This window comes from Rhinatrema bivittatum, chromosome 2 (genome assembly GCF_901001135.1).
Source record: "Rhinatrema bivittatum chromosome 2, aRhiBiv1.1, whole genome shotgun sequence".
Lineage (NCBI taxonomy): Eukaryota > Metazoa > Chordata > Amphibia > Gymnophiona > Rhinatrematidae > Rhinatrema > Rhinatrema bivittatum.
In genome coordinates, this window is record NC_042616.1 from 726325917 (window position 1) to 726341762 (window position 15846).

Here is a 15846-nt window from a genome sequence, read left to right on the forward strand (position 1 = left end):
ATCACATTGGTGAACTCCTGACAGTCATTGTTACTTTCTACCCTGGTTTTCTTTTAGCTTCATGAAGAGATGCGTCTCAGATTGTTTTGGTAAAATGGGAGAAAAGCAGGAACATGGCCTTTCAGTACCTGCACGCACACAATAGCGGTAGATGGTTGACCACAGTTTCAGCAATATGTGAATCTTGGCTTTTTCAGTAGCAACAGCAATGTACAGTATTCCATCTTGGTTCACAAAAGTTAGCATGAGACTCATTTTTGGCCTGTAGAATTGGACTTGTACACACAAAACACAATTTTTGCAGAACTGACTAAAGACAATCAAAGTGAAACAAAAAACAACCTAGAAAGCAGAGTCTCCATGTTGAAACTTGGCTTAAAAAATTTTGGGAAGGAGAAAAAGAAGTAAGTGAGAGAGACTTTAATATTAGTTTTATATGGCATAATAATTATAAATAAGCTTTTTGAACTCTTTTAGAGCCTAGGTATTGTTGTTCTGAGGTCTCTTTTTCCTCTTCTCTGATATTTAAAAATTATAAATTGAAAGATGAAGTTTTTTTCTTGTTTGCACATTATACTTCACCTTCCTGCTTTTTTAAATTTAATTGCAAATTAAAACCAGAATCAAATAACACCCCTAAACTCTGCTGGGACGATATGAGTCCTCAAATTGAAGAAATAGAATCAGCAACCCATTTAACCAAGAAAACCCGAGGTTTTTCGCAATATTTAATAATAACCCATTTTGTCTCATCCATTAATTTCTAAGGTCCTATAGATCTTTTTTGCTATGTCCTTCAGAGAACTCCCCACTGGAACAAAAGTTGCAAGTTGTCAGCCAAAAAACCTGAAAAACACCCTTGATATTATCCAACAGACAACAAAGAGGTCGTAAATACATTTTAAAGTGTGTGGAGGATAAACATGAGGCTTGAGGCACTCCATACTGTATGGGAACCCATGCAGAGGAACAGTTGCCCATTATCACTTGCTGCAATTGTCCTAATAAAAATGAGGAAAACAATTTTTCCACTATCCCACTAATCCCAGTATCAAAAGGTCTATAGAATAACATCATGTGAAAGACCAAATCAAAGGCCGATGAGACATTAAAAAATAATTATCATAACAGAATGGTTCTTAACAAGCTCATGGAGCACAACAGCTGCTTATTGAGACTAATACCGACTCAGTACTGTAATCCCAGCAAAATCCACTTTCAAAATCACTAAGGCTTCTCTTATTTAAGAATGTAGTCAACTGATCCAATACTGTCCTTTCTATTACCTTTCCAGCAGAGGATAAAATAGAGAATGGATGATAGTTACAACAGCACAAAAATTAGGATTTATTTTTATCTTTAAGACTGGACAAACTATTGCCTTTTTAAATTGTTTTGGGAAAATCCCTTCACTCAAAGAAAGGTTCACTAACTTACTCCTAGATTCATGATTCAGCTATCTTTATAGCAGAATGATGAGTCATGAAAAAAAAAAATGCGAGGGGGGTGATAGTGGGCAGCCGGCTGCATCGCAGCGGTGTGGTTTTGCCCGCCGCAGTGCAGCCATGTCACATTCTATCTTCCCCATAGCACCACGGGAAAAGGAGGTATTTCCCGTGGTACTACCCACAATAATGTGGAAAACATTATCGCCGGCAGCACTGGCGGGCCATAATCCCGCCCACACTCCTCCCCTTCCCCAATAGGAAGGGCGTCACCGCGATGAGGCCATTATCGCGTGCGATAGGGTTTTATCAGAGGACCTAAGAACTTATGTACATCTAGTGGGCTTCGAGACATTTTTAGATTAGTCACTACGTTACCAACCTCGGTAGTAGCCACAAATTCAAATGATATCCATTTAGCATCCCTGAGAACCTCAAATCTGGGGTAGAAAACTCAACAGAATCAGAGGAAGTGGCAAAAAGAAAAATCTTTAACAGCTTATCAGAACAATGCTTTGCAAACGCCTCACAATTCACCATTTTCTCTTTATGTTCATCTGGAAATTCTGTCAGTTGAGAAACCAAACCAAACCAAACAACTCACATGGGCGGTTAAATGACGTCCGCAAATGTGCTGTAAAATATTCTTCCATTGCTGCCCAAATTCAAGCCTATAATTAGCTCTACAGTGATTATAAATATCCCTGATCTCAGGAGTTGAAAGCTTTCTCCAAGTACATTCAGCACACCTCATCTATCCTTTCTTCTGAACTAAAGTAATAGCAAGGTTTTTGATATGATCCTGCATAGAAGACTCATAAATTAAATCAGAAAACTGGGGATAGGACCGAAGGTGGTGGTATGAATTACAGATTGGCTGACAGATGCCAGCTAATGGAACCTGTTCTGAAGAAAGAAGAGTGATAAGTGGAGTTCCTCAAGGATCAGTTCTGGGGCAGGTTCTGTTTAATATCTTGGTGAGTGATTGTGCGGAGAGACAAAACTTGGCTTTTTATGGGTGACACTAAGATCTATAACAATGAAGTCACCTGAAGGTGTAGAAATAATGAGAAATGACTTACGAAAGTTCAAGAAGTGGTCGGAGGTTTGGCAATTAGGATTCAATGCCAAGAAGTGCAGAGTCATGTATTTGGGGCTTGGCAATCCGAAGGGCCATATGTGTTGGAGGGCAAAAGACTGATGTACACAGACTGGAGAAATAGACCTTGGGGAGCTAGATCTTCTGACAAAAGATCTAATGAAGTGGACTATATCCTTGAAAGCTCATGCCTCAATAAATTGGTTAGTTTATAAGGTGCCACTCGCCTCTTGTCATTGTTGGGTTTTGTTGAGTTTTGTGGATCTAGGAGGATAGGGGTGGGGAGTGCAGTGAAAGCAGTGGGTGAGGAGAGAAAGGGCAGGAGGAGGATCATGATTTATGTTGAAAGCTGGGGAGGGGGAGGCTGGCCTTGGGTTGCTAGCACCCACTAGATTTTTTTAAAATGTGATGGCCTGGGTGGGATTGAGCACTAAACCCCCAATTATTTGTATTGTTTCCAGCTTTTGAGCTGGGAATTGGGCCCAAAGACCCAACAATGTTTTTTTGTTTGTTTTGTTTTTTTAGATTGTTTGCAACTGCTTTTAATCTGATATAGTTTGAATATATCTGGTTAAGTAGCAAATTATCCAGCCACACAGCCAGATAACTTTTGGACTACTCTGAGGCAATTCTAAAATTATCCGGCTAAATTATCCCGAAATAGCTGAATATTGGCTACGTTAGCCGGATAACTTTGCTGTGGCCAGGAATGCCCCCAGAACGCCTCTTATCCAGTGACTTACCCAGCTAAAACTTGGCTGGAGTGGATGGGAGGAGGAGTATAAATACCAAATTTGTCTAGCTAAGTTTGGGGCTTAGCTGGATAAAGCCTTTTGAATATGGACCTTGTATGTAAATTGCATACCCTGTACAGTGGTGATGGAATCTATAATAAAACCATTATTTAAAAAAACATAGCTTGTTTAAAAAATGTTGAGGAAGTGCTACTTAAAAGTAAAAGAGGAGGATTTGTAATGGCTAAATTTCCTAATTTTTTGGCCAAGTATAAAAAAAAAAAAATATGAAACTACCATATAGGAACTGCAATCTGCTCAGACTTAAACCAACCCAGAGCAAGAGCAAGTATATTTGAGTTTGAGGGCTGACAGAAGCACTCAAAAAGCACATATGCATTTGGATAAATGGACGCCTGAGGGCAAAGTATTGGGCATTAATGGAGCATGTTGGCTCCTTCTGTCCCTTCTGAATATCTCTTTTTCAAGCCATGGCAAACATTTTTTTAAATAGTTAAACTAATGAATATTGCCTCCGGGATTCAGTGCCTGAAGGAGCGGTTTTCTAACTCTTTATACTTGGAAAGGTTCCTGTTAAATTAGTTCCCCACAGATTTATCTTTCTTTTTATGTGCCTTTGGGAGTTGGGTCATATGGGAATTGACAGCCTGTTCTTTTCCTCTTCTGTTTTAGAAATGATGTTCCATTTCTTTTTTTCCCCCCTTCGTCAGGATGTGGACTTGTTATGCATTATACTAATTTGTTACCTTATCTTTTTTTCTGTTCTCTTTTGATTCCTGCTTATAATGCATAATTTCCTATGCTTTGACTCACTGATAATGTATTAAATGCTAATAAAATTTCACTTGCCTTCTCTGCTGTACTTCTATTCCCCTCCAGTGTAGAGTACGTTTCACTTCTACACATCCAGCGATAAGCGGTGACAGATGATAAACAGAAAGTAGATGGATATCTCCCAAATATCTGCTTATAAGACAGTTACTATATGTGTATTTTCCACTATTTGTTCCATAGAAGCCAAAAAAGAATTTGGTGACCTGAGCTCTTTTTGAATTGCTGTGAATCATTGCACATTATAAGCATATTTTCTCCTTTTTTGAGCTAATAGAAATTATATTTTAATTTAAAATAGATGTTTAAGTGTTTTGGACCACTTTTACTTTATGAAAGTCTTGCAGGTTGCTTGTTAAATGGTATAAATGCTCCTGTTTGATATATATTTATTTCTTTTACTAAGGTATAAGAATCTTTCATTTTATTTCTTTTCTAGCTTGTACACCTTTGACATGCGCTTCCTCGACACGCCTGTAATGGTGCATATGGATCATGTGTCTGCGGTCCTTGATGTGGATTACTCTCCCACTGGGAAAGAATTTGTGTCTGCTAGCTTTGATAAATCTATTCGCATCTTCCCTGCAGACAAGGGCCATAGCAGGTCAGTGCTTTTGCACATAATTATTTTATACTAAAGATGCCTAGCTCCTCTATTACCATATTTAATCAATAAATGCCTTTGCGTGGCTAACAGGCATCATATTGTAATAACTGTTAAAAGAATGATAAATTGCCTTTCTCATTCATTTTTTGAAAGTGTGTTTATTAACTTTATTTAATTTGTAGAAATAAGTTTAAAGTTTGTAGTTAGAACATATTTTTCTTCAAAGCAGCAGTCACGTGGCCATTTCTAGTCACTTTTTTGTTTTACAAAACTTTATCTTCTGCCTCTCCTTCTAAATAATCTAGCCAGTTTTCATTCCTGTGCTTTTCAGAAGTATGAGAAAATATTCTTTAAGAAGAATTTTGAGGTCAGGCTGGCTCGGCAGCAGTGCTGTGCAGTCATACAAAGGGGCAGATCTTGGCTCTCTGGGTCAGCAAGCTGAAGTGCAATGATGACACCTAGTGGCTGGGTTTAGAACCCATGATTGCAGATTCTGGACAGAGCCCTGCTGCCCATGGCCCCCTGTCTGAGGACTTTCACTGCATTGCCTGGGCTTAAGTAACTTGTGAAGGGGATTGAAAACAGGGGGGGGGGGGGGAAATCCCCAGGTAATTGAGAATGAAGGCTCATGGCTCCATATCCTAGCTTGAGCTGGAAATCCGAAGGAGCAGAAGGAAGCTGCCAGTCCACTAAACCATTCAGTTTTAATATGGCCACTATGCATTTCACAGTTTTTCTGATTTCTGGCCATATCTCTGTACATTATGGATTGCAAATTCCAAACGGAAAAGATGAGGGGAATAGGGATGTTGCAAATATACTGCACAGAAGGGGAAGGAAGCATGCCAGCCCGTTAAAAATGAAAATACAGGATGTTCCAGAGAAAATCACCAGTTAATTCATTCTTTATTACTGGCAGCAAGAGATGTGGTGGCTAGATACTGGAAAAGAACACTCCTCCATCTTGATATGAAAGGATGCGAAAAATTTGGGACATAGTTTATCCATACTCACAAATGTAGGATATAAGAGGGCAACCCAACTTTTTTCAGGATATCTGGGGGTCCCTTCTATATTTTCTCAAAATATTGTTATAGGTGATCGTTTATCCCTGCATTTTTCATTTCACTTCATGGTGTCTCCTGTTTATATATTTAAAATATTCTTATTGTCTTAAGATTGATGTTCTCCTTGAGAGATAGGTGGGAGGGGGGAAGGCTTGGCTAATGGGCTTATTTTCTCCTGATTTTACTATAGTGTATGCTCTCCATATGTAATTGTCTTCCATCAGACCAGCTTGCTGATGCTCCCAGCATAAAAAACAAAGATTTACCATACTGAGTTAGACCAAAAGTCCACCAAGTCCACTATCCTGTTTCCTACAGTGGCCAATCCAGGTCACAAGTACCTGGAAGGATCCCGAAAGGTTGATAGATTCCATGCAGCATAAGCAATGGATTTCCTCAAGTCTACATAATAGTGGTTAATGGACCTTTCTTCTAGGAACTTGTCCAAACCTTTTTTAAACCCAGCTACACTAACAGCTTTCACTATATCCTCCGGAAACGAATTCCAGAGTTTAATTATGCATTGAGTAAAAAAATAGGTTTTCCTAATTGTTTTAAATGTATTACCTAGTAATTTCATTGTGTGTCCTGTAGTCTTTGTACTTTTTGAAAGAGTAAACAACCCATTTCACTCCATTCATTATATTAGAGACCTCTTATGTATCTCCCCTCAGCCATCTCTTCTCCAAGCTGAAGAGCCCTAACCTATTTTCTTAAAGAGGAATCATTCCGTCCCTTTGGTCGCTCTTCTCTATGCATTTTCTAATTGTAAGCAATACTCAAGATGTGGTCTCACCATGGAGCAATATAGAAGATTATTACATCATCTGTTTTAGTCTCCATTCCTTTCCTAATAATTCCTAGCATTCTATTTGCTTTCTTGGCCACTGTCACATACTGATAAGCAGAGGATTTCAACATATTAACCACAATGATGCCTAGATCTTTTTTCCTGGGTGGTGACTCCAAATTTGGAACCTTGCATTGTGTAACTATAATTTGGGTTGCTCTTCTGTACATGCATCACTTTGCATTTGTCCACATTAAATGGCATCTGCCATTTGGTTGCCCAGTCTCGCAAGGTCCTATTTAAATTTCTCACAATTCTCTTGTGATTTAACAACTTTCAATGATTTTATAATAGCAAATTTGATCACCTCACTCATTGTTCCCATCTCTAGGTCATTTATAAATATGGTAAAATGCAGTGGTCCCAGTACAGATCCCTGAGTCACTACACTATTTACCTTTCTTCATTGAGAAAATTTGATCTTTCTCTCTGTATTCTATAATAGAACTTGCCTCCTAGCCCATGACTTTTTAATTTCCTCAAATCTCTCTCATGAGGTACTTTGTCAAATGCATTCTGGCTTCCAGTAATGACGTCGCCTTGAGAGAATGCATCCTGCACTCTCTCCTTAGGAGCTGGCAAAACTTTTAGATAATCTGTCATTTTAACATTTCCCTCATTAAAAAAAAGAAAAGAAAATGACCTATAAACCAAATTGATGGACTGTGTTGTAATTAAAAAAAAAAAAAAAAGCAAGCAACATGGCAAGCAGATCGAAGAGATTGGGGACCGATAAAGCCGCAACCGCTGCTAAGGATAAATGGCGAACAAGGTAGGCCTGAGCGCAAAGGGAATCCCTGCTGCAGTGGTGAAGGAACTCACTTATGCAGTAACCATGGCAGTGACTGATCAGCTGCAGAAGTTGCAGTCTTCAGTTGATGAACTGAAAGACAAGTTTGAAAGTTATAATGCAGATATCGTGGAGTTTGGAGGGCAGGTGGCCCATGACGAACGCCTCAAGCTAGTAGGTAATAAGATTGCGGAGTTGCATGCCAAAAACAAAATTCTAGAGGAGAAACTTGATGCATTAGAAAATAGAAGCAGTCATAACAACTTGCACAAACTGGGAGTGCCTGAACACTTCCAAATTGATGATCTGCCGCAGTTTTGCAAAAAATGGCTTTCTGAAACCCTGGGTTTGGAGATTTCAGAGCAACTGATTTTGGCTGAATGAGTGCACCACATGAGAACAGAGGAACAAAGAAATGACAAGCCGACACAGTTAATTGTTAAATATCTAAACTACAAAAACAACATGAGAATTTTAACTGCTTACTGGAAATTCAAAGAACTTAAATATGAAAACAGTAAGTTGCTGCTTTTCCCAGATTTCTCCTACAAGGTAATGGTCAGACAAAGGGAATTAACCCCCACTGCACATAACTGATTCAGAAAGGAATCTAGTTCTCTTTACAGTTTCCATCCCAACTTTTCATATTCCATAATGGCAAAACAAGAGTAATTGCCGCAAGCAAGGAAGCAAAAGTCTTCTTAGAGCAGATTTAAACGAGGCCATCTCTCTTCTCCTTAAAGCGTTAATATTTGTTATAATAGTGGGATTACATAGCACTGTTAGATCCTGCAGATACGACCCACATACAATGCCAATGTACAGGTGTTCCAATCAGAGGAAGCCCCCAGGAGCCGCCTCACTCACCTCTGATGCGGCCCCATTCCTTTTGTTAGCTCAGATGCCGCTCCCTGCCACCATGCTCCTGCTCCTTCCTGTGGCTGCCTTAGGTGCACGCAGCACCTCTTAAAGGGCCCACGGCGGGAAAAACTCTGCAGCACCCTTGGATGACGTGGGCAGCCCTGCCTACTTAAGCAATATTGAGACCTGCCCGCATTGCCTCAGCAACGGGTCTCCTATGTTAGTAGTGCGTGTTGTTCCTGCGTTCCCGGATGTCCTGTGTTCTTATGGCTTGCCTTCTCCAGCCTTGCCTCATCCTCCCTCGCCTTGTCCAGCTTTCTTTGTTGAGCCATCCTCGTCTAGCGTTGCCTTGCCCTGTCTGTCTCATCCACGTCTTCAGTGTGTCTTTGTATTGGCCTGACTTCAAGATCTTAACCTCTTGCCTGGACCTGACCGTGTTTACCTGCCGCCTAGACCTGACCATTTTGCCTGCTGCCTACCTCAGTCCTTGGCCTGTTTCCATGACTCCAGCTTCCTGCCTGTCCAGGCACCAGTGTGCCCCTGGACTTGCTCTCTTCACCTCCCTAGGGACCCGCCTAAGTCCTGCCAGCCACCGGAACCCAAGGGCTCAACCTGTAGGAAAGGCGGCTGGTATAAGTGAAGTTTCAGACTGTCCCACTACAGGGTGCATTCGCCAGCTGCCAGTATAGGCCTCGTAGGTTCGCCTACGAGGCTGTGTCAACTACTGTGCAGTACAAAAGGCTCACTTTATATGCCGCTCATTACAACAGGTTTGCACAGAACCCAGTCACAGTTGGTTTACCTATATGAATATTGTTCCTTTTGTTTGGAGAACTGTTGCGATGTGGACCCTTGAACCGAGGTGGGGTTGATGCTACCAGCAGAGGGGGATCCCCTCCGTGGGATCCCACCATGAGCAGGCGAAGTAGAACAGTGCAGAGACCCAACTTGGACCTTCACCACTACCAGCCCTCATTCGCCGCAGGTTGATTCCTTGGGTACCGGAGCCAGCTGGACTTAGGTGCGGGTCTCTGGGCAACGAATCCAGAAGGACAACAGGTGAAAGCAGAATCAGATGGGCCAAGGTCAGGGGCAAGCAGCAAACAGACGAATCTGGAAGACGGGCCAAAGTCGGGGCAGGCAGCAGAGAGACAAAATCAAGAAGAACGTACAAGGGTTCGGGTCCGGGAGTCAGGCAAAGGAAGGTGGGGGTGAAGGCTGGAACAGGAGAAGCAGGAACACGGAGTAGCAACTAGCAGGCTCAAGTAGCGCGACCTGTTGCTGAGGCAAGGTTTGGGCAGCAGGGGCTGCTTTAAGTAGGGCCTGCTGCTGATGTGAGCATCCGGGGCGTTGGACGCTTTCCTACCGTGGCCCCTATAAGTCCTGTGGCAAGCCGCGCGTGCATGCACGCCTAGAGGGAGACAGAGCAGGTAGCGCGACGGCAGCAGTCTTTCCACTCTGCCGCGCGGGGAGAAGCAATGGAGGCCGCTCCGAGACGCCACGAAGACAGTGGGGCTGGCTCGGGGGTTAAGTGTGGCTGGGCCCATGGTCCTGTGGCCGGCAATCACAACAGGAACATTGCTGTGTGTATGTGTATGTGAGAAAGGAATGGTGCTTCTGTGTGTATGTGGTGTGTATGTGAGAAAGGAATGGTGCTTCTGTGTGTGAGGCAGGGAAGGTGCTTCTCTATGTGTGGTATATATGTGAGTCAGGGAGGGTGCTTGTGTGTGTCAATGTGTGTGTGCGAGAGAGAGATGGAGCATGTTTTTGGCTAGCTTGTGGCTGTGAGAGAGGGCATGTGTGTGATTGAGCCTGTTTGTAAGTGAGATAGAGCATGTGTGTGATTGAGAGCTTGTGTGTAAGTGAAATAGAGAGAGCATGTGTGTGATTGAAAGCCTGTGTGTAAGTAAGAGAGAGCGAGAGCATTGTGTGATTGAGAGAGACTGGCCAGAGAGGTGACATGTGTATGTGTGAGCAAGACTGATCAGGGAGATGACTGGTGTATGTTTGTGTGTGAGAGAGAGAGAGACTGGTTGGGGGAGATGATTGGTGTGCGAGAGACAGAAACTGGTCCTGAGGGTGTGACTGGTGTGTGTGTGTGAGAGACAGAAGAGACTGGTTGTGGTCCCTAAGGAAGAGGACAGTGAGGACAGCTTCAGCAGCTACTGCTGCTTCTGGTGTGGCCTGCAAGGGAAAGGAGTAGGAGAACTGCTGGAGAGGGTAAATAAAAGTGGCTTTTTAAGTTCATTTTTCTTGATTGACTACCATTTTAATTATTGGGTAGTATGTGATGTGTCTGCTGTTTGAAATATTTTATTGGTGTTTGGTAAAGCTTTCAAAATTTGCATGAGTCTTTAATTATTGGATATTCTATTCATTAGCTGTTTTGAAATTATTTTATTAGTATGATTTTACTATTATGATTAATGATTTTATTGATTGTTTGATGAGGAATGATGAAATTTTTGTTTTTCCATTGTTGCACTGTATAGAGTCTGGCGTGATGCGTTTTACAGTTCAGTTGTTGTTTGCACATTTCTATTTATACTTTATGTGGCTTTAGTCTGTATTTGGTGAGGGTTTGTGTTCTGCATGCAAAGACTGAGATGAAGCATTCTTTTAACATGTGGTTTCTCTGAAGGGATCTGTAGTAGCTTTAGCTTGGCCTATTCTGTTTTCCTGATAGGAGGTGTATTGATATTTTAGATTCTGGTGTAATATTTGTGGTATTCTTTTTCATAGGTAGGGTTGTTGTTCTTTTGAGTGTTGGCAGATAGTACTGAGTTAATACGGGAGGACCATGCTGAAATATATCACAATAGGTATGATGCCATATGAATTCCAAGATGCAAAGTTTTCTTGTTGGCATCACAACAATGCATGAAATTATCACAATAACGTATATATTAATTTTACCTCAGAATGTCACTTTTCATGTAAAATATGTGTTAAATGCATAATTTAAAATTGTGTATGGGGAGGTGGGGGTAGGGCGTCAGGCTGTAAGGTTTGCCTAGGATGCCTAATACTCTTGCACCGGCCCTGTGCACAGTAGCAACGCTTCATCCCACCCAGGCATAGTTCATCATGTTTCAGGTCCTAGCACGCATGTTAGACTCCTTGGTCCGTGTTTCAAGACGGGTCAGGTGGACATTGTGCCCCGGATGACAGTCGCCCCGCATGCTGAGCCTCGTCTTGTCTTGCCTTCTAGTGTTGCCCCTATCAAAACCACAGGGACCAGACTACCTCCACTCTGCCATCCTATCTTGCACCTATCTACTTTCTGCCATTACCTTACTGCCATACACCAGATGATTCTACTCCTTGTGGTGCTCTTGCTACTATTATGGTTCCTCAGTGTGTTTATGCTAGTCTTTCTGCTGCTTTGTCCTTTATCAGCACCTTATGGTTTTTTCTTACACCCATTCTGCTTGCTATGTTCCCCTTTCATTGTGCTGTAGGATGTTGATGCCACTTGCTTGCCACTTTGCCTGTTGTGCTGCCTTTGAGGGTTCATGCAACTGTTATCGGTGCTCTCTTTTGAAGCTGTGCTGTGTTTTTGACACTCTCGCTGCTGCTTTGCACCTCTGTTAAAGCACTCTTGCCACTCCTGGTACCCCTTTACAGTGCCTTAGGCTATTCATGCCACTTTGGTGCCACTTTGCCACAGTCTAAGTACCTTGGAGATCTTTTCTTGTTCTGATGATTGCTCCCCAGAAGTTTCATCAGAATTGATAAGAAAATCCCAATTCTGCAGCCAAAAAAAGGCTGCAAATACTTCCCCCATTGACTTTAATGGGAAAACGGAAAACGAATAAAATGAATCAAGCGAATTGGTTTTTCCCCCATGAAACGAGTGCAGCGCATTTGGGTCCTGGCGAAATGAATACGAATCGAAACAAAATTTTTCCTTCTGCACATCCCTATCAGATAGTGACACTACCTCGGGACTTAAATATAAAAATATATACATATATAAATAAAAAATTTTCACTGTCTCCAGGAGCCTCTGGATTGCATCTGGAGAAGGGGTCTAGCTCCATTTTGCTGCATGTTAGAGTTCCTCTTTCCACAGGTGTGTGGAAGTGGAGCATTATTGTTGGGGTTGGGAGGGAGGGGGGATTGGTCTGGAAAATTGAACAAAGGTACAAAAAGAATGGATGTGTGTGGTTATGTATGGTGTGATGCATCTGGGGAATACAGTTGTTACTAAGTATTCAGGGCTCCAATTTCCAATTGGTGAATCTTTCATTTGCTCGAAAGTTCAGGCTTCTATTCTGTGAATTGGGTGGCTTAGGCTGGGCATCCCCTTCACAGGGAATTATGAAAATACAACTGGTGAATATTCTATATGATTCTGCTTATGGTTGATGTACATATATGTTCTCTTAATGTGGATGGATTGCAATCCCCAATTAAAAGAAAGAAATAGTTAATAGGATTGTGAATGCTAAAAACAGACAGTCTTCCTTCAAAAGCTACATCTAGATATTCTGGAACATAGCAAGTTGTGTCGGGAATGGGTGGGCCAGTGCTACTATTCCACTTTTTCCTCTAGGCAAAGAGGGATAGCTGTATTAATTCACAAGATGTTGTTTCAGCTAGATCAGCAAATAACAGATAATAAATATCCTGGCAGCTATTATGGCTCATAGATTGAATGTGGTTATACAATTTATTGTCTCGTCAGACCAGACTGGATTTGTCAAGGGCTGTCATATTAACATTAATATTAACATTATATTCAAGGCTGTGTTGGCTCTGCAAGTGGCAGGGAATGAGGAATCTGATGGAATGTATGTTAGTTTAGATTCGCAAAAGGCATTTGATGGGTGGAATGACTCTATATGTAGTGGGTTTTGAAACAGTTCGGTCTTGAAGATCAGTTCTTGAATTGGATAAAATTACTTTATGTAGATCCCCTAGCACAAATATCAGTCAATGGAACTTTGTCTGAAGAATTTTCTCTAACCGGAAGGACCCAACAAGGTTGTCCATTATCACCTTTATTAAATGTGCTGAGACTAGAACCATTGGCCATTAAATTACGAAGTATGGAGGCCTTTCAGGGTATACAAATTGGGAGTAAACATATAAAATTGAGTCTATTTGCCAATGACATGTTTATAAGTAATCCAAGATCTTGTTTAAACGATATTTTAAAGGAAATTAACAATTTTGGAAAGATTTCAAGACTAAAGATAAATTACTGTACATCTGAAGCTTTTCCATTGAAAGCTACTTTAAAAGACAATTTAACCAGCATGTGTTACCTAGGTATATGGTTAACAGGCACTGAGAAGGAGATATATATAAGAAATATTTTTTCTGTTTTACAGTCTATTAAACCCCTCCTTAACAAATGGATGGCATACCTTCTGTCTTTAATGGGCAGGTGTGCAGTAATGAGTATGGTTATATACTCTATAGCCTGCAAATGCTCCCCCTGTGTATTAACAAACTAGAGGTGAAAGCGTTCAGATCTGCTATTGTAGCATCCATATGGCATAACAAAAGAGCAAGGTTAAGTTATTCCATACTGTGTCAGGATAAACGTCCTGCATGAGACTAAATGCATAATCTTTATGGGTAGAGATCCCTTGTGTGTCGGGGAAGACTATAGTGATCGGAGTATACTACCATCCACCTGGTCAAGATGGTGAGACTGATAGTGAAATGCTAAGAGAAATTAGGGAAGCTAACCAAATTGGTAATGCGATAATAATGGGAGACTTCAATTACCACAAACAGGTGGGAACACCAGCACCAAATCTTTACATTGCCTCTATGAAGGTGTCAGCAAGCCTGTCACTGTGTTTCATCTGAAACCAGCCGGTCTTCTCTATCATTCATCTTCTATCAAATTTATTCAAAAAAACATTTTTAGGTTGTTTCCTTTTAAATTTTTATAAAGTCATCACAGTCCAGAATTTACCAAGCGCCCGTTTCATCTGAAACCAGCTGGTCTTCTCTATCATTCACCTTCTATCAAATTTATTCAAAACAACTTTTTTAGGTTGTTTTCTTTCAAATTTTTATAAAATCATCACAGTCCAGAATTTATCAAGCACCCTACACGGCCGTGTTTCACACACGTAGTGTTTCTTCAGGGGCATTTGACCAAAAACATTTTTAACTTATCATTCTCAACTGGACCATCGTCTCAACCGTCTTGCAGTCAGAACGGAGGGCTTCAATTACCCCAATATTGACTGGGTAAATGTATCATCGGTACATGCTAGAGATATAAAGTTCCTGGATGGAATAAATGACATTTTTATGGAGCAATTGGTTGAGGGAGCAATTTTAGATCTAATTCTCAGTGCAGCACAGGATTTGGAGAGAGGTAACAGTGGTGGAGCCGCTTGGCAATAGTGATCATAATATGATCAAATTTGAATTAATGACTGAAAGGGGTTCAGTAAGCAAATCCGCGGCTCTTGTGCTAAACTTTCAAAAGGGAAACTTTGATAAAATGAGAAAAATTGTTAGAAAAAAACTGAAAGGAGCAGCTACAAAGGTAAAAAGTGTGCATGAGGCGTGGTCATTGTTATAAAAAAAAAAAAAAAAAAGCCATCCTAGAAGCACAGTCCAGATGTATTCCACACATTAAAAAAGGTGGAAAGAAGGCAAAACGATTACCGGCATGGTTAAAAGGGGAGGTAAAAGAAGCTATTTCAGCCAAAAGATCTTCATTCAAAAATTGGAAGAAGGATCCAACAGAAGAAAATAGGATAATGCATAAGCGTTGGCAAGTTAAATGTGAGACATTGATAAGACAGCCTAAGAGAGAATATGAAAAGAAGTTGGCCATAGAGGCAAAAACTCACAGTAAAAACTTTAAAAAATATATCTGAAGCTGAAAGCCTGTGAGGGAGTCAGTTGGACCGTTAGATGATCGAGGGGTTAAAGGGGCACTTAGAGAAGATAAGGCCATCGCGGAAAGATGAAATGATTTCTTTGCTTCGGTGTTTATTAAAGAGTATGTTGGGGAGATATCCGTTCCGGAGAAGGTTTTCATGGGTAATGATTCAGAAGGTCTGAACCAAATCACGGTGAACCTGGAAGATGTGGTAGGCCTGATTAATAAACTAAAGAGTAGTAAATCACCTGGACCGGATGGTATACACCCCAGGGTTCTGAAGGAACTAAAATATGACATTTCAGACCTATTATTAAAAATGTTAAACCTATCATTAAAATCATCCATTGTACCTGAAGACTGGAGGATAGCTAATGTAACCCCAATATTTAAAAAGGGCTCCAGGGGCGATCCAGGAAACTACAGACCAGTTAGCCTGACTTCAGTGCCAAGAAAAATAGTGGAAAGTGTTCTAAGCATCAAAATCACAGAACATATAGAAAGACATGGTTTAATGGAACAAAGTCAGCATGGCTTTACCCAAGGCAAGTCTTGCCTCACAAATCTGCTTCACTTTTTTGAAGGCGTTAATAAATATGTGGATAAAGGTGAACCGGTAGATGTAGTGTACTTGGATTTTCAGAAGGCGTTTGATAAAGATCCTCATGAGAGACTTCTA

At 41.0% G+C, this 15846-nt stretch overlaps 1 protein-coding gene across 1 annotated transcript in view; it reads left to right on the forward strand.

Annotated features, from left to right (window-relative positions):
• DCAF13 (DDB1 and CUL4 associated factor 13) overlaps positions 1 to 15846 on the forward strand; it is a 207943-nt gene that overhangs the window by 94271 nt on the left and 97826 nt on the right. Inside the window, exon 8 of the mRNA XM_029591856.1 lies at positions 4570 to 4734. Within this exon, the coding sequence (XP_029447716.1) occupies positions 4570 to 4734 (165 nt within the window). The remainder of the gene's footprint in view (positions 1 to 4569; positions 4735 to 15846) is intronic.